At 39.2% G+C, this 22,686-nt stretch overlaps 2 protein-coding genes across 5 annotated transcripts in view; both read right to left on the bottom strand.

Moving 5' to 3' along the window:
• Positions 1 to 17,050, bottom strand: part of RNF180 (ring finger protein 180) — a 205,970-nt gene extending 188,920 nt beyond the window's left edge. For 2 of the 4 annotated variants that reach the window (XM_027041134.2, XM_053223386.1), the window contains exon 1: positions 16,815 to 17,050. The gene's annotated coding sequence lies outside the window, so the exon portion shown is untranslated. The other 2 variants (XM_027041142.2, XM_027041148.2) reach the window with 1 other exon arrangement.
• Positions 16,704 to 22,686, bottom strand: part of LOC128315301 (C-type natriuretic peptide-like) — a 58,220-nt gene continuing 52,237 nt past the window's right edge. The window contains exons 2-3 of the mRNA XM_053221449.1: positions 16,984 to 17,127; positions 16,704 to 16,929 (exon numbers count right to left, since the gene is read on the bottom strand). Of these exons, the coding sequence (XP_053077424.1) occupies positions 16,704 to 16,929; positions 16,984 to 17,127 (370 nt within the window). The remainder of the gene's footprint in view (positions 16,930 to 16,983; positions 17,128 to 22,686) is intronic.

The raw sequence follows: 22,686 nt of genomic DNA, 5'->3' as shown, positions 1-22,686 counted from the left end.
TCTATTTTTAGACAGTAGACTAAGGCATAACTCATCATCTAAAAGTTGTATACAGGAATTGTATGCTGGAATTCTGTCTCCATGAAATGAGAACATTTTATATAGTTTTATGTAACTATATAATGTATACGCATATATACGCGTGTGTATATACATATATATAGTATATTTTGATATATATTTCATGAAATGAGAATATATGTATTTTATAATATTAAAAAAAAATAGAATGTTCTTAACAAAAGAGAAATCTCATTTTTACATAGGACACAGTTACCCTGGAAGTAATCCACCAATGTTCCAAAGTGGGCTTTGGAACCATGACTGTTCACATGAGTACAACATTATATGTAATAACTCTAAGGAGAGTCAGTGGCACAGATGTTACTTTGTAAACTGAGGCCATGCCACTTCCCCTTGCTGATAGTGAATCTTAATGTGCTGTGAACACAGAAGAATAAAATGTGCCAAACCCAAGTAGGCCAAAGAAAAGAAGTACTAATAAATACTGCAATCAATTGTCAATGAAAAGTTGCAAAAATATAAATGAGTTTTTAAACTAACAGTCATTACAATTGTTTGTGACCTACGTAAGAACACAACAGGACCCAAAAAGTAATCTTAAGTTAAGCAGAAATTAAAAAGGGGTCTTACAGATATGACCAGATTCCAGTGGAATGTACATGCCTTCTGTGGTTCAATAGATATCTCTAGAACACATATAATTTAGTGAAAGCTGGCTTACAATTCAAGATTCCTTTTCCAGGGGCTCCTGGGTGGCTCAGTCGGTTAGGCGGCCGACTTCGGCTCAGGTCATGATTTCGCAGTTCATGAGTTCAAGCCCCGCGTCGGGCTCTGTGCTGCCCGCTCAGAGCCTGGAGCCTGTTTCAGATTCTGTGTCTCCCTCTCTCTGACCCTCCCCTGTTCATGCTCTGTCTCTCTCTGTCTCAAAAATAAATGAATGTTAAAAAATTTTTTAAAAAAAGATTCCTTTTCCATTAGTTTTCAGAATTTCTCAACGGTATGTATGAGATGCTTTATGAAAACAAGTAAGAGACTGAATCGGGTGATTTCTAAACTGTCAGTTCTGCCAATCTAGACTTGGTGGCTAGGGTGTTTAAAATGGTAATTAAAGTCAGCAAATTATTATTTCTAAAACTGTCATAAATTACAGAGAGAGAGCTCAATCTTCTTCAGTAACTGCTTATGTTATACACTTCAGGATTCAAACATGATGAAGTCAACTTCAACAACTTGAACTGCTTAAATGGTTCTGCATACACTTTGGTATTCATATCCAGAAACCATTTTCTTGAAAAGCACCCAACTTCTGATGATAACCAAGTACTGAATAATTCCAACTACATAATCCCCATCTAGTTACCTTTCACCCCTCTTCTCCCTTCTCTCCTACTTGCCCTGGAACTGCTGAACTCTCAGGCAGGATGCAGTGCATGTTCAACTTTAAGGAGAAAAGATAATATGCATTTGATGTTGTAGTATCTACCAGTTATTTCCTACCTTCTCCAGGAACTTCTTAAGCTACATACTATAAAGCAACACCACCTCTTTATTCTTTTAAATTTTTCCTTTTTCCTTTTCTTTCTCTCCCAAACCTACGTCAGATGTTCAGTCTTGAACGCTCACTGCAGCTTTTCAATACAAGTGACACTTTTAAGAATTGTAAAAAAAAAGGTACTGAAGAGGCACATTTTCTAACTTCTGTATTTGATTAATGTCACCCATTTTAACGGCTACCATTCTTTGGTAAAAGAAGGAATAAATTCTAAAGATGAATCAAAGTAAGAGTGTGGAGTACCCATACATACACTTATTCCTCAGACATTACTTTCTTAGGGGGAAAATTTAAGAAAGGGTAGAAATTACATACAGAATTAACAGAATTGTGAGGAAAGCAAAATACACTTTACAAAAATGCTGTGTGTATATTTGTATTCATATGTAAATACCAGAAACCACCAGATGATGTCTGCAATTTTTTGTTCCAAGGAATAGGTTTAGTCATTTGGGAGATTTTTGAGCAATCTAAAGTAGGCTTACCATATTTTAAATAAAAGTACCACCAATATTCCTGACTGGACCAAGAAGAGACAGTAGCAAGAAGAAAATAAAATCAGGTGATACTTTAAAATGAATTTTAAATTGTGCTTTGAAGCTACAGATGTTCATTCAGTAAGTACTTGCCAAGGCCCTACTACTATTTTGTGAGAGAACACAATGAATAACGAATACATGGACTGTGAAAACATATGGGAGGGTGACAGGGATTCTAAGCCAATTGGGTGAGAGAGAAGACACAAAATTGACATGATTTGTGGAGGGAAACATCCCAATAACCAGTTGGTCCTGAGATTAAACAGAGTCTTACTTCCCCAGATGCTTCTCATGCTGATTTCTCAGAAAGGTAAAAATGGGCTGAAATATCTTTACTTTATGTGAAATACATTAACATGATACGACACATGGTCTTAACTGAAAGGTGATAATAAGTAGCTAACTTGCCATGCTTTTACTGGACAGCTATATTCTTTTTGATGGGTCAAGTATCAACTATCAAGAAAGGATTCAGAGGAGAAAGTGGCACCACAGAAAAGCACACTGATTTGGCTTCAAAATCCATTTTTCTTTTGGGCCAAAAGAACAGTTACACAGAAAGGCTTTTTGTTGACTATGGAGGCAGCCATACTAGCTTACTGCAAAAGACTGATAGCAGAGACAAAAAAAAAAAAAAAAAGAAAGAAAGAAAAAGGGTATGTGCCAGTGGAGAAAGCACTGACCTAGAAGAGTCAAAATCCCTGAGCCTGTTTATTTAGGTAATTATCCTATCATTTTCCCTCCAAAAGGGTTTAAAGCTCCTGGTGCTATTACTGTTTGCTTTATCTTTCCTGAGCAGCCTTTACCTTTGACTAGTTCATGTGTTACATAAGCCTCTGATCAGTACTCATGTCACTGTACCACCAGGTATTATATTAATGGGTACATCTGTTTCTTCCTATAAATTGTAAGCTCCCAGAGACAGGGCATAAGATTTTGTTTCATTTTATATTTTGTGTGTGTTTTCTTGGTGTTTTTTTATTTGAGAGAGAGAGAGAGAGCAAGGAGGGGAGAGGGGTAGATGGAGACAGAATCCCAAGCAGGCTCCACAGTGTGGAGCCTGATGGGGGGGGGGGGGGGGGGTTGCTCAATCCCATGACCCTGAGATCATGACCTGAGCCAAAATCAAGAGTCAGATGCTCAACAGACTGAGCCATCCAGGTGCCCCAAGATTTAGTTGTAAATAAAAATTCTAAGTATAAAGTAGAAATACAGTTACTAAAACTATCAATTACCAGATAAACTCTGTTTGAATGGGAAAACACTGCTGCAGTAATCTAGCCAAAAGACAGGACTCAGATCACGGTGGTAGCAGTGGTGGTGATATGGGCAAGGATGCAGACACAAAGCAGGGGCAGGTCAGGAGCTCAGTTTTGGATGTATGAAATCTGAGGTGTCTATCTGACTTTCAAGTATCACTATTAAGGACACAGCTGGATTCCAGAATCTGGACTTGTAAATTACAGTATCTGAGGAGGAGATTTAAATGAGGATGGTTCTCTAAAGCCACAAAACAGAGGAGATCTACAAGGCTGTGAGTATGGAAACAGAAAAGAACAAAATAATAAGCCCTGGGCCCACTTAAATTTTCTGGGGATCTAAATTTTTTTCAGTTATGTCTATTAATTCTCACTCACTTCCTCTTTGGTTTCATAATCTCAGAATATAAACTCATCTTTACCATGAGACAAGTGTGGGGCCTTGTTAGAGGACCTGTTCCTCCAGGAAAAAGTTTCACCTTCTATCTGCCAGGTGCTGAAGGGGTATCACCAACAAAAGAATGCTTTGTAGTTAAGTTTCTCAGTTTGGGGATCCTTGGGTCATCCTGGTAGTATAAATTCAAGCCCTAAAATCTGAAGTTAAGGATTCTCAGGTTATTTAAAGGATGTCTTAATCTGAAAACAGATGAATTATAGAAAGAATCAAGTCTACCTTTGCTATACATACTATTTTTACAGTAACTAAATAGTTGACGGGGAAAAACTCACGAGACATCATGCTATTTTGAGGCATCATGCTCAAATGATCCTACATAAATGTAGGATTATCAATATAATCACCATTTTTCACCCCTTAATAAAATGATAGATTTAGGAAAAAAACACCATCAGTAGATACTAAAAACATTAGGGGAAAAAAAAAGGATGGAGCATTTTATAATGTAGGTACAAGGCTGTACCACATGAACTCAAAGATCAAGCCTAATATCTTAACTAAGCAAATCATAACTAAATAGAGAACAACTGTATTAGTTTGCTAGGGCTACCATAACAAAGCGCCCTGTGGCACTGGGGGGCTTTAACAAAAGAAGTTTTTTCTCATAGTTCTGGAAGGTAGAAGTCTAAGATCAAGGGACCATCACGACTGTTTCTTCTGCTATCTCTCTGCTTGGGTTTTAGATGGCTGCCTTCTCATGTGTCCTCACATGGTCTTTCCTCTGTAGGCACCCATCCTGATGTCTCTGTGTGAATCCAAAATTTCTCTGCTTATAAGGACACCAGTCAGATTGGATTAGGGCTCACCCAAACAGCCTCATTGTAACTTTAAAGGCTTTATCTCCAAAAACAGTCACATCCTGAGGTACTGAGAATTAACTCTTCAATATACAAATTTGTGGGGCACCTGCGTAGCTCAATTGGTTGAGGGTCCAAATCCTGATTTCAGCTCAGGTCATGATCTCACCGTTCGTGGGACTGAGCCCCATAGCAGGACGGACAGCACAGAGCCTACTCCGGATTCTCTCTCTTCCTCTCTCTCTGTGACCCTCCCTCCCCTCTTGAATTAAATAAATAAGTGTTAAAAAAAATGAATTTGAGGGGCGCCTGGGTGGCGCAGTCGGTTAAGCGTCCGACTTCAGCCAGGTCACGATCTCGCGGTCCAGGAGTTCGAGCCCCGCGTCAGGCTCTGGGCTGATGGCTCCGAGCCTGGAGCCTGTTTCCGATTCTGTGTCTCCCTCTCTCTGCCCCTCCCCCGTTCATGCTCTGTCTCTCTCTGTCCCAAAAATAAATAAACGTTGAAAAAAAAAAAATGAATTTGCAAGGACACAATTCAGCCCATAACAACAACCAAACATCAAGTGCCTCCTGATGCAGTGCAATTAAAAATAGTCAGCACTAGGGTGCCTGGGTGGCTCAGTCAGTTGAGTGTCCAACTTCCACTCAGGTCATGATCTCAGTTTGTGGGTTCAAGCCCCATGTTGGGATCTGTGCTGACAGCTCAGAGCCTGGAGCCTGCTGTGGATTCTGTGTCTCCTTCTCTCTCTGTCCCTCCCCTCCTCGTGCTCTGTCTCTCAAAAATAAATAAAAATGTTAAGGAAAAAAATTTTTTAAATAAAAGTAGTCAACACCATCTATAAAGTATTCTTTAAAAAAAAAACAACCTAAACTGAATCAAGCAAGCATCTAAATCTAAAAGCCATTTTAATTACTAAATGAAGAATAAAGGAACATGTTAAATAACACCATAAGGATATGACTGGCCAAATACAAAATATGAAAAATTCTACAGAACAAATAACTTGGGTTTTTTCAACAAATAAATGAATTTTTAAGAGGAAGGAAAAAACTTAAGAGATATCAGATATCAATGAAAAGCAATGTGTAGACAATGACTAAATCTTAAATCCAAGAAATCAACTTTAAAAATACAGATTTTTGAGACAAATGAGCAAAATTATACATGAACTAAGTTCAATGTGGATGTGCTATATAATGCTGTTATCTTTTTTAAAGGTCCTGAGCTAGAGATCAATATTGTAGCTTTGGTCATTCACAGGTCCAACTATATAATATAGAAACAAATTTCATAATGTAGAAAAAAGAATGAAAGAATAATAACTATTGAAGCTGATGGATACATGAGGATTCATTATACAATTCTATTTCTGAGTATGTTTCAAATTTTTCACATTTAAAAAATTTCATAAAGCAAATTTTCAGATGAGACTTTTCTCCATAATCTGCTCAAACTAGACCAATACAGACTTCTGTATAATCTCTGTGTCTGTGGACGTTGTTTTTTTTTTTTTTGGTTTTGGTTTTGTTTTGTTTTGTTTTTTTGTTTTTTTGTTTCTAATCTCTTATTACACTGAGAATGTTGGCCTTTCAAAATCTTGGCTGTGTGGGAAGTTTCAGTTGCCAACTGCCTGCCCTCATGTATACCTGAGGATTCTGGCCTCCTGGATGAGTCTGAGTATTAAAACCCAAGCCCTTGGGGGAAAAAACCAAAACCAGAATAAAACAAGAAGCCCCTCCGTTAGTGAACCTAGGTGACCTCACTCTAACAGCAAGGATAGTTTCTGTGTGTCTACTTTCCAAGCTCTGCCCACCTTTGTTCTTTCTGGCTCCAGAGCTTTCTTTTACTTTGTTACAATGTCATTCATGAATGTACATGATACATAATCAAACGTTTCTAGACAAGTTCAAGCTATTTGTAGCAGAGGTTTTCAGGTTATAACTGAAAGCTTCCCATTCTGTTAACTACTGCAAGAAAAACTTTTTCCTGTCATTTGGTAAGGTCACTGAGAGTTCAAGTCATGATTCTTAGAATATGTTTGGAGAACTTCACAGTCCAAAAGGGAGGGGCAATGGGAGGGAAGAGGATTAAGGTGGACTGAAGAAGCTTCCTCACCAGTTCCTTCGAAAAGGGAGAGTGGAACAGAATCTCTCTAATAGACCAAGGAAGAAATGTGGGGAAAGAAAAATATTTCATCCCATGTACTCTCTAAACAATAAGCAAATGTGTGTGTGCCTTCAAAAACTCCAGGCCAGAAATGATGGTTCTAGTCACCAAAATTTTACTCCATGAAAACCTGAAACATTTTATTCTCCATACTGAAGATGTTAATGCAAAACAAATCATTATTCTGCTGCTTCTTTCAGAGGCTTCCTTGTGCTCTGCTGACCAGACTGCTGTCTACACTCCACCCCACGCGGCTCTAAAGTCCAGCAGTCCCCCCTTTTTTCATATCCTCCACTCCACTGGCTCCCTCCTCTGCCTCCTACTGCTGGATCACTAGAAAGTTTACCTCCACCCCCTAGAGAGTACTTCCATATCCCTCAAGTCAGCATAAATACCCCTTTCCGAAGGGGGTGCAGGTGGGGAACATCCTGAAAAGATTATTTTCTACTAAATACCTTTCTAGTTCTCCTTCAGAACATTCATCACACTTTTCATTACTTGTTCCATGCCTGTCTTCGCTGCTGAGTTGCAAGCTCCTTGACAGTGTAATTTATTGTGGTGCTGACACAGTGTTGGGCACCAATCAGTTGAGTGAATAAGCAAGTAAGCAGAGGTAAGACAAAAAAAAAAAAAAATTACTTCCTCACTCTGCTTAAAGTCAAGGCACAATTTACTGGCATCACCAGGGTAGTTTAGCAAACACCACCGAAGGAAGCTGGTCCCCGCCTCATAAAGCTTACAAAGATTCACTTTTTAGAGAATCCATCTTAGAACACAGTCTGAGATTCAGGACATCAGATGTAGTTTGACAACTATAGATTACTGGATGTATTCAAATTATTTATAAACATCTATGAAGGAATCCATCAGAAAACCTTACTCTTTTAAGTTTTTTTTTTTAAGTTTTATTTATTTATTTTGAGAGAAAGAGCACAAGTGAGGAAGGGACAGAGAGAGAGGAAGAGACAGAGAATACCAAGCAGGCTCCACGCCACCAGTGCAGAGCCCAATGCGGGGCTCAAACTCACAAACCATGAGATCATTACCTGAGTCAAAGTCGGATGTCCAACCATCCGAGCCACCCAGGCGCCCCATCTTTCTCTTTAGCAAAGGGCCATAAAGAGATATACTTTGTTATTTTTAAACTAAAATCTCTAATCATAAAACATGAAGTCAAAGGTTAGTATTATTTTAAATACTAGATACTATTTTGAGCACAGTACTTATAAAGTGGCATTAGCTCCTTTAATCATCAGAACATTCCCATGAGGTAAGGATTGTTAAGATCATTTTATGGATAAAGAAACTGAGGCCTAGAGAAGTCAAGTAACTTCCTAAACTGTTCTCACTACTTTGTGAGGAAAAGGTTCTTATTTTCTAGAACCTTAAGATTTGTAAGGATATGAGGAGTGAAGCGGATTGAAGTCCTTACAGACAGTTCAAAGTTGGGGGAAAGTGCTCTGTCTTAAGCCATTTATTGGAACAAAGGAGGCAAAAACATCACCCCCCCCCCCGCCCCTTTTGCTGGCATCCAGGAGGACTACAGTAAGAAAAGCAGAGGTAAGACAGGCAAGTAGTAACTAGTTCCAAGCTTCAAGATCTACTTTCAGTCCTGAGCAGCTTTTGGGTGACATCAGAAGTACTCCAGAAGTACTCCCCTTTAACTCTTCTAAAAATAAAACAGGCTCCAATGAGTTAACCGAGTTCACAAAAACTACACACACTCCTAGCTTACCATATGGGAAGTGGTACTTTTTTCACTTTTAAAGTTTGCACTGCCCTTGTGTACCCCCCCCCCCATCCCCCGCCCTTCTTTAGAATGATGGAATCCACATCAGGACACAGGTAATGGGTTATCATTGTCCAGTCTCTCACTATGTGGCAACAGATGCTTCTACAGACAGGTGTTCTGAATAGACAGGCCTTCAGCATGGGTCTCTCTGAAACTCAGTGATGCTCTTATATGGTGTACTGAGAAGATGTGACTTAAGAATAATCCTGAAACAGCCATGGTGTACTGGTTGTTTCTTCTGTCTTCCTCTTCAGTGAGGCCCCCAGCGGCTCCTGGATGTATGGTTCCCCTTGCCTTCTTCAAATGTTTCTGCACATGTGACGCACTAACTTATCCTACATTCTGAACAGTTACTCATGATTAAATCCAACATCAATAATTTCACACACAACAATTTTAACGGCGATTAGTAAGACAGCCCAATGAAATTGATTCAACTTGCGACATTTCTTTTAAGTTCAGTGTTTCGAGAACACCAGCAGTTGCCCTTTTCCCCTCCTACGAAATCTGATAAGGATTTCCAAAATTTCAACTTGACAAAATAAATGAAGGGGCTACATACTTCACTAATTGTAGAATCCTTGGGGCACAAATCAAGGGCTAAGGCTACAAAATATATGGGCATAAAATATAAAAATACGGAAAAACATGGTGCTACTACCCATCAAGACCTTGAAATTATTGTTACATCACAACCCCCTTTAATAATCAACCTTCCTTTGTTCCACAGTATTTCGGGGTGCCATTTAAGTTTGTTTTATTTCTTTTTCTCCCTATACCCTTTAATCCCAGGGAGATCTGCCTAGGCTTGCTGTTATACAGACAAGGTGAAAAAATTACCACGGTCACTCTTCTGGCCACCTGCTCGGGTCTATGGTGGCAGAGCTTGCTAATAAACACAAAGTGCTCCGCATGGTTTCGCTATCTCTAGCAGGGTGTCAGCCACCTGTTTCTCTGTTCTCTATGGTGTTCTTCAGAGGGGATGTCATGCACCAGCTTTTATGGCCTATCCGTTTCCCCGGGAGAGAACTGACAGGACCCATGAAGACAGGTCCGAGTACAACTGCTTCCATACACTGTCAACAGGGTTCTCTGGGCTGCAGGTCTCCAAATGCTCTGTGGCGCCCACCACAAACCCCCTACATTCCGCTTATTCACGTCCTGCAATTTGCATGGAACACAGAAAGTAAAGGAATATCCACAAGTCCCTGCCTTACTGAGCGGTATCTCAGAGGGTGGGAGGGATGTCTTCGCAGTTTGCTAGTTGGCAGAAGACCTGCATACTTGAGGGAAGTGACTGAGGGAGCAGAAAGAAGCCTCCGAGTTTATACTCACCAGGCAGTGTGCATCAACAGGCAAGAGTAGCATAGGAAAGGAAGGTGCTGATGTGGGGAAGTTCTCACCAGAGGACAATCTGCTTCCTGAGGTCACTTCTCTGGTTTTTGTGTTTTATGTGGGGTGTGTGTGTGTGTGTGTGTGTTTGTCTTTGTTTTTTTTTTTTTTTTCTGGTTTTATGTTGAGTTTTCATGTTACTCTGCATCTTCAGAGGAACTTAAAGAAAAATGCGAAGAAACTACACTGGATGCTGCTATTCAGGTATCACTTTTGAACTGGGAAATTCTTTTACACAATTGGTTAAAAGATTAATAATTTTAGGGACATTCCAATGACAAACTGCATGCCACATTTATTTCTTCATATTATTTATAACTCATCTTGGAACAATTTAGGTCAGTAAGGTAAAAAGCGGCAAAACTTTGAGAAACACCATTTTTAGAAGAGGAAAACCAAATGGCTAGCAGTCATATGAAAAGTGCTCAATTCTACCAGAAATTGCGAAAGTTAAAATTAAAATAAGACACCATTTCATAACCATTACATTGTCTGATAATATCACATTAAAATGGTAGGAAGCAGCATCAAGAGACTCATAAAGCACAACGAGGCACGAACATATTGGAAAGCAATTTGGCAAACTCTGGTAAGAGAACGTGCATCTACTGATTTACAGTTATACATCTAAGTGTTTATGTAAACAAAAAAAACCCTAAAAAATATATCATATAGGAATGTTCATTTTAGCAACACTTTGCAGAAGCAAAACACTACAAACATACCAAATGGTCATCAATAGATGTGACAAATAAATTTCTGTTCGTGGATACAATGTAATACTGTATAATAAAAGTAAACTAAAGCTACATGTATCTAGAAAAAACTCTACATTATGTTAAACAAGGAAAAAATGCTGCAGAAATATGCTCATTCAAGAACAGAGCTTAGTAACAGTCACAAAAAAAATTTAAGGCATGTGCAACAATGTTATGTTTTGTTTATTGATGTTTCTGTAGCATCAGTTTAAAAATACTAAAGGGAGTAACAGACACCAAGCTTAAGATAATAGTAACTTCTAAGAAGGGATTTAAAGGGGCTTTTAAAAAATCATTAATAATAGTAATATGTTATTTTTTATAAGACTAAGGGATGAGAACATGAGTGTTCATTATATTATTTTCTGTATTGTTTATTTGAAATGTTTTATGATTTTTCTAAACTTGAAATTTGTTAACATGGAAGCCACATGTTTTGCATCCTATAACATAAGCATTTCACAAAATGAAAAATCTAAGACAGTTATTTTGCTTTCAAGAGTACATAAAGCACAATCAAATTTGCATTTGAGCCTTGATGATGCTACGTATACAATGAGGAGAAAGGGGGCAACAGCCATAACCTTTGGGTCAAAGTGACTATTTTTGCTAGTGGTTCTCACGTATTGTGTATCTGAAATATGTGAATGCTTTGTAAAAGAACAGATGCTCAAGCCTTATCCTAAACCTGCCTGAATCAGAATGACGACACTCAGAACCACATACACCAAGACTGAAAATCAATGATCTATGAAAATGGCACAAAGACAAAAATGAGCACCCTTGATTGATTCAGCCAAATCAAATGGTTGGAATGGTGAAGGGAGATTTACCAATGACCATGCACATAGTTCTAGGTCTCCACCTGTGCACAGTATAAGCAAAAGACAACACACGACGAAACAAACAAATCACTGAGATGGCATGTATACCAATACCATACCAACTAACATCACAAGGGGGGAAAAAAGGATGGTGGTTCAAATGAAATACATCATTCATAAATAAAGTGTTCTTGCATGTTAGTAACTGAATTAAACTAGAACGAAACAGGACATCAGAGGACTGGAAGAAACTGAAGCTGGGGTATTTATTCCTGCAGCTGCTCCCCTACCTGATCACAGAAAGACCAGAGCTATAGTCACACAGCCTTTCCCTCCACATAGCTACTGTCTTTGGGTTTCAGTAATGGTTCTCTTCTCTTACCCTTCAGGCCTAGGGATGATAATGGCTCCCACTACAGATAGTCGTGAGATACTTCACCATCCATTGTTGGTGTATTTTAATCCAGGCACACCTTTTAAGTTAAACTCTTCTCCATTACCCCATCTGAGCCTGCAATCTGTTTTCTGCTAGAACAATGACTGATACAATTATGAAGCATTAAGAAATTTTACCTCAGTACCTGATTAATAAATTCACCTTATAGATCTAACCTTATAAGCCGATATGTCCTGCTATTATCCAGTGTTCTAGCTGCTGCATAGGATTCAGAAAAAATATATATATATTTAAGGTATGACTTGTGCCTTCAAGGAAAAAAATCTAGGTGGAGAATAAGTTCAAGGACAAAGTTAATTAAATAATAAAAAACATAGTAACCAACAACTACAACTGCCTGGTAAATTGAAAACAAGAACTAGGGAGTCAGGGAAAGCTTTGTGGAAAACAGTGGTATTACAGCTGGGTCTTAAGGATAGAAACGATGTAGACAGCATTAGTTAAGGAGAGTGCAGAGAAATAGGTATCTTGAGCAAGGAAAATAATATAAGGCAAAACACTAAGTTGGGAAAGGATATGGTTGGTGAGCAAAAACAATAATGCCTGACTAGAAGAGAGAAGGCTTTATTTAGGACCATAAAGCCTTAGTTGGTTTTAAATCAGCCAAGTGCAGCCATATAAATATTCATTACACAATTTATATATTCTCCAGGAGACAAGTTGTCTGAGAAAGAACAGTCTCTACCTCAAACCCAAAATTTTGAGTAGAATATGGCCAGAAAAATACACTTCAGTTTTAATTTCTAGCTCCATTAATTAAGTAAATAGTTCTCAATTTATTCATCACATCATTGGCCAACCTGCCTATACTATTTGTTAAAAAAGCAGCCTGAATTGGTGTCCACACTTCAATTCTGGTGCCTTGGATAAATTTTTTCAACAGGCTTCTAAATAGGTCAGGCAAATCTAATTCAGAATAACTCTCATGCTTATCTCAGCAATTTTATGAAGGATGTTTTGAAACTGCTTTAAATATGTGTGCTAATGATCTACTGATTGTTTCTACATTTTTCCAGCCATCAAACCAGTGAAATAATCAAGTAAAGAGATTATAGAATGAGGTCAGTTCTATTATTAATATAACCATCTATAATATTTCTGCTTGCTACAGAGAAAATTATCAAGATAAAAAAATGCAACAGATCTAATTTCCTTAGCTAGCTTTTCCAAGAGATTTGCCATTCAAGTCATTTCCTCCAATATTTTCAAAATCTAAGAAAGCAAAAAAAACACCTTGTTAATTAAGTGGATGATGTTTAAAGAAACAAGAATACTTAGTTTTCATCAATATGATTCCTTTTTTATGCACTTTATCGAATACTAGAGCCAAAACAAGATATTTTAATGTGGGCATTTTATGTCCCCATTTTATTGTGGACTACTATAAATTGTTAGGTTACAATTCAAATTATGAATTTCAAATTATTTAACAAACATGCAAATGTACATATAAAAAATAAGTATATCTATGCCTATACACATATAGACATAGAACTTTAGCCTTCAAGTAAATATTGTCCCCTTTAGAGTAGTCACTCTGGGAAGGATGCAAAGTTATTCTAACAACGTTGCCATTGTTTGAAACTATTTTTAAACCACTGGTTTGAAATTGCTTTCATAGCCTTTCAAATAATCTTTTAATATCCTTAATAGTGGCAAAATCTGGAAGAGTTTCACAGTCATGCAGAAATCATTTTTCAAATTTAGCAAATGAAAATGGTGTTCTAATGGAGTTAATAGTTTGATTAAAAAATACAAACAAAAACAAGTACTTATAAAAGCGATCCTGAAAGCATTTCTGTTACTTGTAAATTGACTAGACATTCCAAAAGATTCAAAATAATTGTGAATAGCAACTTCTGGAGGCATGTAGTGTCCTAAAGTGACCACTTGGAATGAACACTCTCCCTTAAAAAATAAATAACAGCATGTTTGGATAAGGGCAGGGTTTCATGACTCTATAGTCACACTTTGAAGTCACAGAGCATCTTTCTTCCATGTGGTTAAAAATATTTACTTCATTAACTCTCCAAATATCACTAATGACAGAAAGGCCAGATTATCATTCTTTTTTTTTTTTTCCCCAAGTGGATGAATGAAGGTGGTGTAAGGCAAAGAATTGTGTTTATTTCATGAGTCAATAATTAAGTCTAAGGATCTTGTCGTTGGCAAAATTTTAATGAAATGTTTAGCTTTATGCTGCTTGATAAAAAGGCATTATATGAAATAGATGTGTCATAAAATATTACAGAGCTCCATTAAAATGATTAAAGATGCATTGCATACTTGTCTGAAAGAATTCTTGCTTGATGTTTGACAGCTACTTATTAGAGAGGCTAGTGTCTAACCTAAAATACACTCATAAAAGTCCTACTTGAGTCTATTTTACCAAGAAAGAATGCTTGTTTTTTAAATACTTGATTTTAGGAGAAAAAATACCTTCACTGTGAAAAACCAAATACATAAATGAAAGGGAGGAAGAAAAATGGACAGTAAAAGATCTACTGGCAAATTCACATAAGAGAAAACCCTAGGAAAACTGGTGAACTGTCGATGGTTCTGAGAGTCAAAAAAGTACAACAACATAAATGTGCCCGATTACAAGTTAAATGTCATTGAAATTATTAAAATGGCTATTCTCCTAAATGCTTAATTCTTCTGTTTGGGAAAACCTTCTGCACATTGTTCTAGGATACCTAGGAGCTCACTTCTTCTATTCCACTTATTCATTAAATAAATATTTAGGGCTCCCAGTGGCACAGTATTTATATAGGAGCTTAAGATTTGACAGACCAAAGACAAAAAAAAAAAAACAAAAACAAAAACAAAAAACAAAAAACAACAAAAAAAACCAAAACCTTAGTCCTTACTACTACTCTCCTGATCCAACTGAACATGTAACAGCACTCCAGCTGGTCTTAAGGGTTAACTTGCTTCAAGTTAACACACTCCTTGCCTGCTGACTTAAGGCCCTTGATCTGTAACAGAACTAACTGGCTTTCTCCAAGATTTGCAGACCATTGGCCCTGGGGAATATGGGACCAGAACTTTCCCAGGCCACAGAGGCCAGGAAGTCCACCTGAAGGCCCCTCAGCTTGCTGATTAGACCAGCCCTCTTTTAGCAAAATGTTTTTTTTTTTTTCTTTTTAAGGTCACACGAATGACTTTACTGACCTCCCTTTGTGCATCTATAGACCTTGCCCTCCTTTGCAGAAACAACAGTATTCCTGTACAATCACCCCTGGGTACCAAGGAATCAGGTCTTTTTGCACAATCAACCCGGGGCACCAAGGAACTTCTCTGCACAACCTGAGTACAAAGCTAACTCTGTATCGGGCATCGTGGAGTCTGCACCTAATCAAGAAACATCACAGACTACTGTATTCCCTTAACTGATCAACATACTTTAAAAATATCAGGGCAAGACAAATTTCAAAGTTGGCCTTTGGACAAGAGTCCGCCTTCTCCCCAGGTGGCCAGCCTCATGAATAAAGCTCATATTCTTTTCCACTGAAAACTCATCTCTTAAGCCTTCCCAGCAACAGGAAGCTGAACTTGGGTGGGTTTTTATTTTATTTTTTTTAATGTTTATTTATTTTGAGAGACAGAGTGCAAGATGTCAGCACAGAGCCTGATGCGGGGGCTTGAACTCACAGACAGGAGATCACGACCTGAGCTGAAGTCCGAAGGCACCTAGGTGGCCCTGAACTTGGGCTCTGGTAACAAAATGATTCTGATGTACTAAAATGATTTTTATGGGTGCTATTCCCAGAGTCAGAAAAGGGCTCAGTTCTATTTTTAGCAAAAGGTTTCCGTAATTAATGACTTAACAAAAATACAATGTGTCAGATGAGCACTGTGGGCCCTACATTTTGTGCGAGGTTGAGTGACTGACTGGACCGAGGATAACTCTCAGCCAGACAAGTTCTTCCTCAAGGGCTGACTGCTTAGTTTTATCATCAGGTTTGGGCGTGGGTGCCTGAGGTGCCTGGCCTATAAAATGGGGCAATTTAATAGTAACCTGTCCACACAACGTTTCTTTGAAGTTAGCTAATGAATAATGTCTTGGGTCCAGCCAAACTATTAGATGCTACAAAAGTATTGAGTACTATCTGGAAAAGGTCACGGTGATAAATACGTGTTAATGCACGCTAATTATGGCACTAATAACAACATCCCCCCAACAACCCTCTGCCCACCTCGCCCCGCTGCTGCACAAAGCTTCCTTCTAACCTCTGCCGAGCAAATTCTGTACACTCTGGATCCAAGGCTGCAACAAAAGCAGCTGAAAGGCCAATACCAAAAAGGACCAGACAAAAGAAAGTGGCTCTGTGCAGAGGCAACGGGCCACGGAAGGGGGTGTGTGCCGACTCTCCCCAGGAGGACTCAGTTCCTCAACTCTGACCTGGAGGGCAGCCAACAGTCCACCCAGTCGCCCACCCCCCACTCCCCGCCATCCGCCGGATCCCTGCTCCCCCCCCCCCCCCCACTACCCCGGCCCGATGCTCACCGTCCTGGCTCACGTTTCCAGACCCGGTGTAATTCCACCCCGTCTCCGGTCGCGCCCCGAGGACTCCACGGAGAGCCTCAAGTGCGAAAGTTAAACCACCGTGGCCACATCACCTGAGGCCCGGGGCGGGGGGCGGGGGGCGGCGCGGCCAGGCCAGGCCAGCCCTCCAGCAGTCCTAGCTCGGGGAGGAGCAGCGGCCCGAGCAGCCGCGGCCGCTCAGGGCCGGTGAAGGCCGGACCCTCTGGGCGAGGCGCGCCCTCCGGGGCCCGGAGCCGCCGGCCCTTACCTGCGTCCGCTTCCGGGAGCCGCCCGCTCCGCGCCCCCTCCCGGCGCGCCAGGCCACTCGCAGCCGGGCTCTGAGCACTCGCCGCCCGGCGGCTCCGGCGGCCGCGAAGCCGGGTCTGGGAGACGGGAAGCGACAGGAGCCAAACCCCGCGGAAAGCGCTCGAGCTCACCTCGGTCTCGGCGCCCGCGCGCTCGGCACCGCGGATCGCCCTGCTCCCTTACCTCCGTGGGTCCCGCCCCCGCAGGCCGGGTGTGGGCTGCGCCCCACCCTGACCTGACCACGTGCAGACCGGAGCCGCGCCAGCAATGCCCCGCTAGGGGAGACCGGGGCGAACTTAACTCTCTCTCGCCATCCCCTACCGGAGCAACTGAAGTTTCCCGTGCCTTGTTCAATCTTGGCCTCACCTTGTCCCTCCTGGAGGTCTGACTTCTGATCAGGGCCTATTACTTCTTGTGCCTTCGGTTCCACTTTTGTTCAATTGAGATTAATCACTGAAGTGTTCTTGACTTCGCTCTTGACCAATCACAGTTGGTGTAAGTGAGTGGATAACCAGAGGTAAATCAAAAGTGCTTATTCAGAGAGGGGGGTCTTTTGCAGTAAATGTTGACTTTTCAGCAGTACATCAGAACAATGAGAACAGATCATCAGAAGATGATACCTAAGTTTCAGAACATAAAAGGCCAAGTTTTATTAGTTGGTTTGAGGAAGGGAAAGGAAGTTTTACGGAGAGGAACGTCTAAAAACTATACAGCTTTCTCTGCTAGATGCAGAAATTTCCATTTGCTTGAAGAGGCTGAGATGGATTCTTGTCCAAGACTACGGTTGCATTGTAATGATTTCCCACCTGAAAATCCAATGAAACCATTAACAAAAACTAAAGACATCAAGGAGTACAGAAAACTGCAGACTAATATACCTTATGAATATTAATAGAAAATCCACAACCAAAAACGGGCAAACCAAATGCAATACAGAAGAAACATTTTACATCACATCAGTGAAAGAAAGGACAAGAACCACACGATCCTCTCAACAGATGCAGAGAAAGCATTGGACAAAATACGGCATCCTTTCTTGATAAAAATCTCGAGATCGTAAAAGCCATACGTGAAAGACCAAAAGCTAATATCATCCTCACTGGGCAAAAACTAAGAGCTTTCCCCTTAAGGTCACGAACAAGACAGGGATGTCCACTCTCACTACTGTTAGTCAACACAGAATTGGAAGTCTTAGCCTCTGCAATCAGACAACACAAAGAAATAAAAGGCATCCAAATCAGCCAGGAGGAGGTCAAACATTCACTCTTCGCAAATGACATGATACTCTATATGGAAAACCCAAAAGATTCCACCAAAAAAACTGCTAGAACTGATCCATGAATTCAGCAAAGTGGCAGGAGATACAAAGATATCCCAGGGATACAGGTGTGCTGTTTCAAAGGGACACATGCACCAATGTTTATAGCAGCACTATCAACAATAGCCAAAGTATGGTAAGAGCCCAAATGTCCATCGATGGATTCATAGATAAAGAAGAAGTGATACACACACACACACACACACACACACACACACACACACACACAATGGAGCATTACTCGGCAATCAAAAAGAATGAAATCTTGCCATTTGCAACTACATGGATGGAACCAGAGGGTATTATGCTAAGCAAAATTAGAGAAAGACAAGTATCATATGATTTCACTCTTATGAGGACTTTAAGATACAAAACAGATGAACATGAGGGAAGGGAAGCAAGAAGAATATAAAAACAAGGAGGGGGACAAAAACATAAGAGACTTTTAAATATGGAGAACAAACAGGGTTACTGGAAGGAGTGTGGGGGGGGGATAGGCTAAATGGGTAAGGGGCATTAATGCATCTACTCCTGAAATCTGTGCACTATATGCTAACTAACTTGGATGTAAATTTAAAAAATAAATTAATTAAAAACAAAACTTACATTAGAGTTTTCTTAATTTATATTTTGAATAGGTATTATACACAAAGGTACAAATTTCAAAAGGTACCTCAGAGGGCATTTTCTGTATGTTGATTTATGTGTTTTATATAGTCAAAATAATTTATTCATTGGGACCATAAACTTTTTTTTCATACAAAAAAAAAAGAGAAACAACATTTTATGACATGATCAACAGGGATTTATCTAAGGAATGCAAAGTTGGTTTCCTGAAGTTGTACTCTTAGATAGAATAGAGGGTAAAGACCACAGGATCATCTCAATAGATGAAGAAAAAGCACATGATAAAATCTAACGCTTTTTCATGATAAAAACATTCAACTAACTGAAGTTCTTCAACCTGATAAAAGACATCTATAAAAAAACCAAAGTTAAGATCATACTTAATGGTGAGAGAATTGATACTTATACCTAAGATCAGGAATAAGACAAATAGGTCCTCTCTTGCTACTTCTTTTCAACTTTGTACTGCACGTTTTATCCAGGGCAATTAGACGAGGCAAGGTCAAATACCTAAGAGTGAATACAATAAATAGAAGAAAAAGAATTGTTGAGGAAAACCAAGACAACAGTCCTCATAACTGAAGGGCAATAGGACACAAGCTTTCAGCTCAGTGGATAAAAATAATCTATATTAAGGTATGTTCTTGTGAAATTTCAAAGCACATGTGTCAGAGAGAAGAATTTAATGGGTTCCAGGGAGGAAAAAAAAATCGATCATTTATTATGATTCAGAAATTAAATGACATTGGACTTTTTGACAGAAACATAAATGATAAATTCTGAGAGAAAATTATTTCTAACCTAGAGATCAATAACATGAGGATGAAAAAAGATTTCAGTTATGCGAAATTTTAAATATTCTTTTCAGACATTCTTTCTCAGAAAACAGCTGGAGGGTGTGCTCTATTACAAAAAAGGGGTGAGGTGGGGGTGTGCTAGAAAAGTGAAAATTACACCCAAGACAACCGTGGTAGGCACAGTGGCCCCTAAAAGATGTCCACATCCTAATCCCTGGAACCTCTGAATATGTTACATTACATAGCAAAATGGACTTTGCAGATGTAATTAGAGTTACGAATTCCAATAAAGAGATTATCCTAGATTTTCCAGGTAGGCCCAAGCTAATCACATGATCCTTTTGAAGCAGAAAACCTTCTCCAGCTGTAGTCAGAGTCTTGTGGGGCTAAAGAAAACAATATGGAAGCCACAAAGAAAAATGTGGGCAGCTCATGGAAGCAGAAGCCAGTGTTCTTTTTTTTTTTAATAGAAATAAATTTTTTAGAAAGATTAAGTTTATTGCCAACAGTACTGAAAGAAGAAAGACAAAACAGAAAGTCTTAACACTGAATAAAGCATGTAATTTAGCCTCTTATTTCCGACGAAGCCACAGAATATAGTCAGAGAAATGACAGGGTTGACAAATTTGGCAAATAAAACCAGGATGCCCAGTTAAAATTTTAGCACTAAAACCTATTATGTTAGAAGTTAAAATTCAACTGGTGATCCATAGCAGCCTAAAAACTGAACCCTCAAAATGATGCTTCTCGACCGTGACAGCACCTTGGAATCTCTTGAAGAACTGGTCAAACTACCCATGTCAGTTGTCACCCTCCTACAATTCAATCAGAATCTCCTGCGAAGAGACCTCCAGTGACTCCAATGTATGACCAAGGTTGAAAACCAGAACCCTAGAGAGGAGTTAATGTGTACAAATTTGGTGAACTATAAACAACCTCTCTACCAGTTTACAACCTGAGGTGAAACTTTCTACAATAAACATCTTAACAAGTATTCATCATCTCCAAGTTACAAACGAAGAGTATGATTGTCAATACTTCATAGAAGATCTTTCATTTTTTTTTGTAAAATGACAGATAACAATGTCATGATGTAAGACCCAGATAAGTGCTAATTTATTTTAACTATTAGATAATTGGTATCTCAAAATTTACTAACAATTCCTGTCATCCAACCAGATAGAATGGCTAGCTGAGTAGGAAGCCATCTCAAAGTATCTGTGTCAATAGGCTTTGCATTATCTGAGAGTTGAGTTTTCTAACATCTGGCTTCAGTTATAATTTCCAACCAAGATTAAATTATTATAAATTATTCCTAGAAACCCAATAATGCATGCTGCAACTCATGCCACTTGAGACCTAAGCAGACATTTAGGTGATGTGGAGACAGTAGGCAGTTAGAAATAAAAGCTTGAGTTAATGGCATAATTTTCATGGAAATGATACTCAAAGTTGTAAGACCTCCAAGGGAAGAATAGAGAAGCCTTAGGAAAATTCTACATTTAGGAGGCATGGCAGAAAAAGAATTAAAGAAGTTCCTGTTAGAAGGACTGGAAAGAGCCATAAGAAAACCATGTTGTGGAAAGCAAAGGCTTTCCACGAGAGTATGAAGCACAAGTGGATAGTGCTGAATACAGCAAAGAGGTTAAGGGGGATAAGAAAAGGTAACTGGGTTTGATGACGCACAAGGCAATAGAGTTTAGGTGTTGGACTGTAAGACCATAATGCCTGGGTTTGAATGCCACTTACATTTATAAAACCTTAGGGCAAGTTTCTTCATCTCTCTTTGCCTTAATTTCTTAGTCTGTAAGTAGGAAATAATTCGGAGTTATTATGAAGTGTTAATGATTTTGTCTATGTCAAGAGCTTAAAATGACATCTAACATAGTAAGGATTCAACAAATACCAGCTGTTATTATTATTGACAATTTTCAAGAAAACAGTTCCTGTGGAACAATACTCTAGTTAGGACTCATTTCAGTGAAATGACATGAAAGCAAATTCAAGTTGACTCAAGGAAAACAGTCATTACTTCATAGGAATAAGTCTACGATAGTTTTATGCATATTTGGATCTAAGTGCTCAAATGATGCCATCAGCAGGATATCTCAATCTTTCGACCTTATTTTTCTCTGTGTTGACTTTATTTTAGGCAGGATCAGTCTATGTGGTGGCATAATTGGCCACCAGGAGTTCCAGGCTGAAATTCAAGCAGTTTAGCAAGTGCAGCAGAAGAATGCCTCTTTCTCAATAGTTGCAGCAAAGTTCTAGAACTGATACTCAGTATACAGAATTGGACAGCATGCCCATTCCCATCAATCACTGTGACTAGAAGGACATAACCAACAACTTCACCAATTGGATGTTATTTTCTCACCCATAAATCTCATGTGTGGATGTGTTGGGATAGGAGTTTTGAGAGGAATTAGCCTCCTTACTCAGATCACAAAAGTTGAAAGTGGAAGAGGCATAATCCGCCAAAGGAATATTGGGTACTGTTATCAGAATATAGAAACGGATATTTAGGTGGGCAAATTCTCAAAACAAAAAGTGTCTATTTTAAGTGGTGACTGTGTCATTAATGGAGCACAGAATAAGAGATTACTGGACATCAGAAAAAGACACAGGCTGAAGCCGGAATGTTGGTAAAAGTCTATATGCAGGTTTTTAGACTCCCTCCAAAATGTTCAGCATCTCAGGAAGAAAAACAAAGACAGTACAATGATATGATTCAGAGGAGGCCTAGACTTGGAAAAGTGAGCAGGGCCCAAAGACAAAGGTAAAAGGAATTAATGTTTCATAAAAGAACTGCTGGTGAATACATGGGTCCCAGATTGGGCAAGGATACAACGAGGCCAGAAAGACAATGGCAAAGTAATCCCTAAGTATCTGCATTGTACCTGCAGAAGAAAAGTTAAGCAACTAAGACCAAAATTATTAAAGAGGGCAAAGCTCCTAGAGTTTTGTAGATAACACACATGGAGAAGGAAAAACCCTCAGGAAAAGTGGTTATGCATTTTTACTTTTAACTCTCTCTCTTCAGGACATGTAAGACTAAATGGACCCATTGAAAATGGAACTGAGGCCAAATG

This window comes from Acinonyx jubatus, chromosome A1 (genome assembly GCF_027475565.1).
Source record: "Acinonyx jubatus isolate Ajub_Pintada_27869175 chromosome A1, VMU_Ajub_asm_v1.0, whole genome shotgun sequence".
Taxonomy (NCBI): domain Eukaryota; kingdom Metazoa; phylum Chordata; class Mammalia; order Carnivora; family Felidae; genus Acinonyx; species Acinonyx jubatus.
This window is presented reverse-complemented; position numbering and strand designations above follow the sequence as displayed.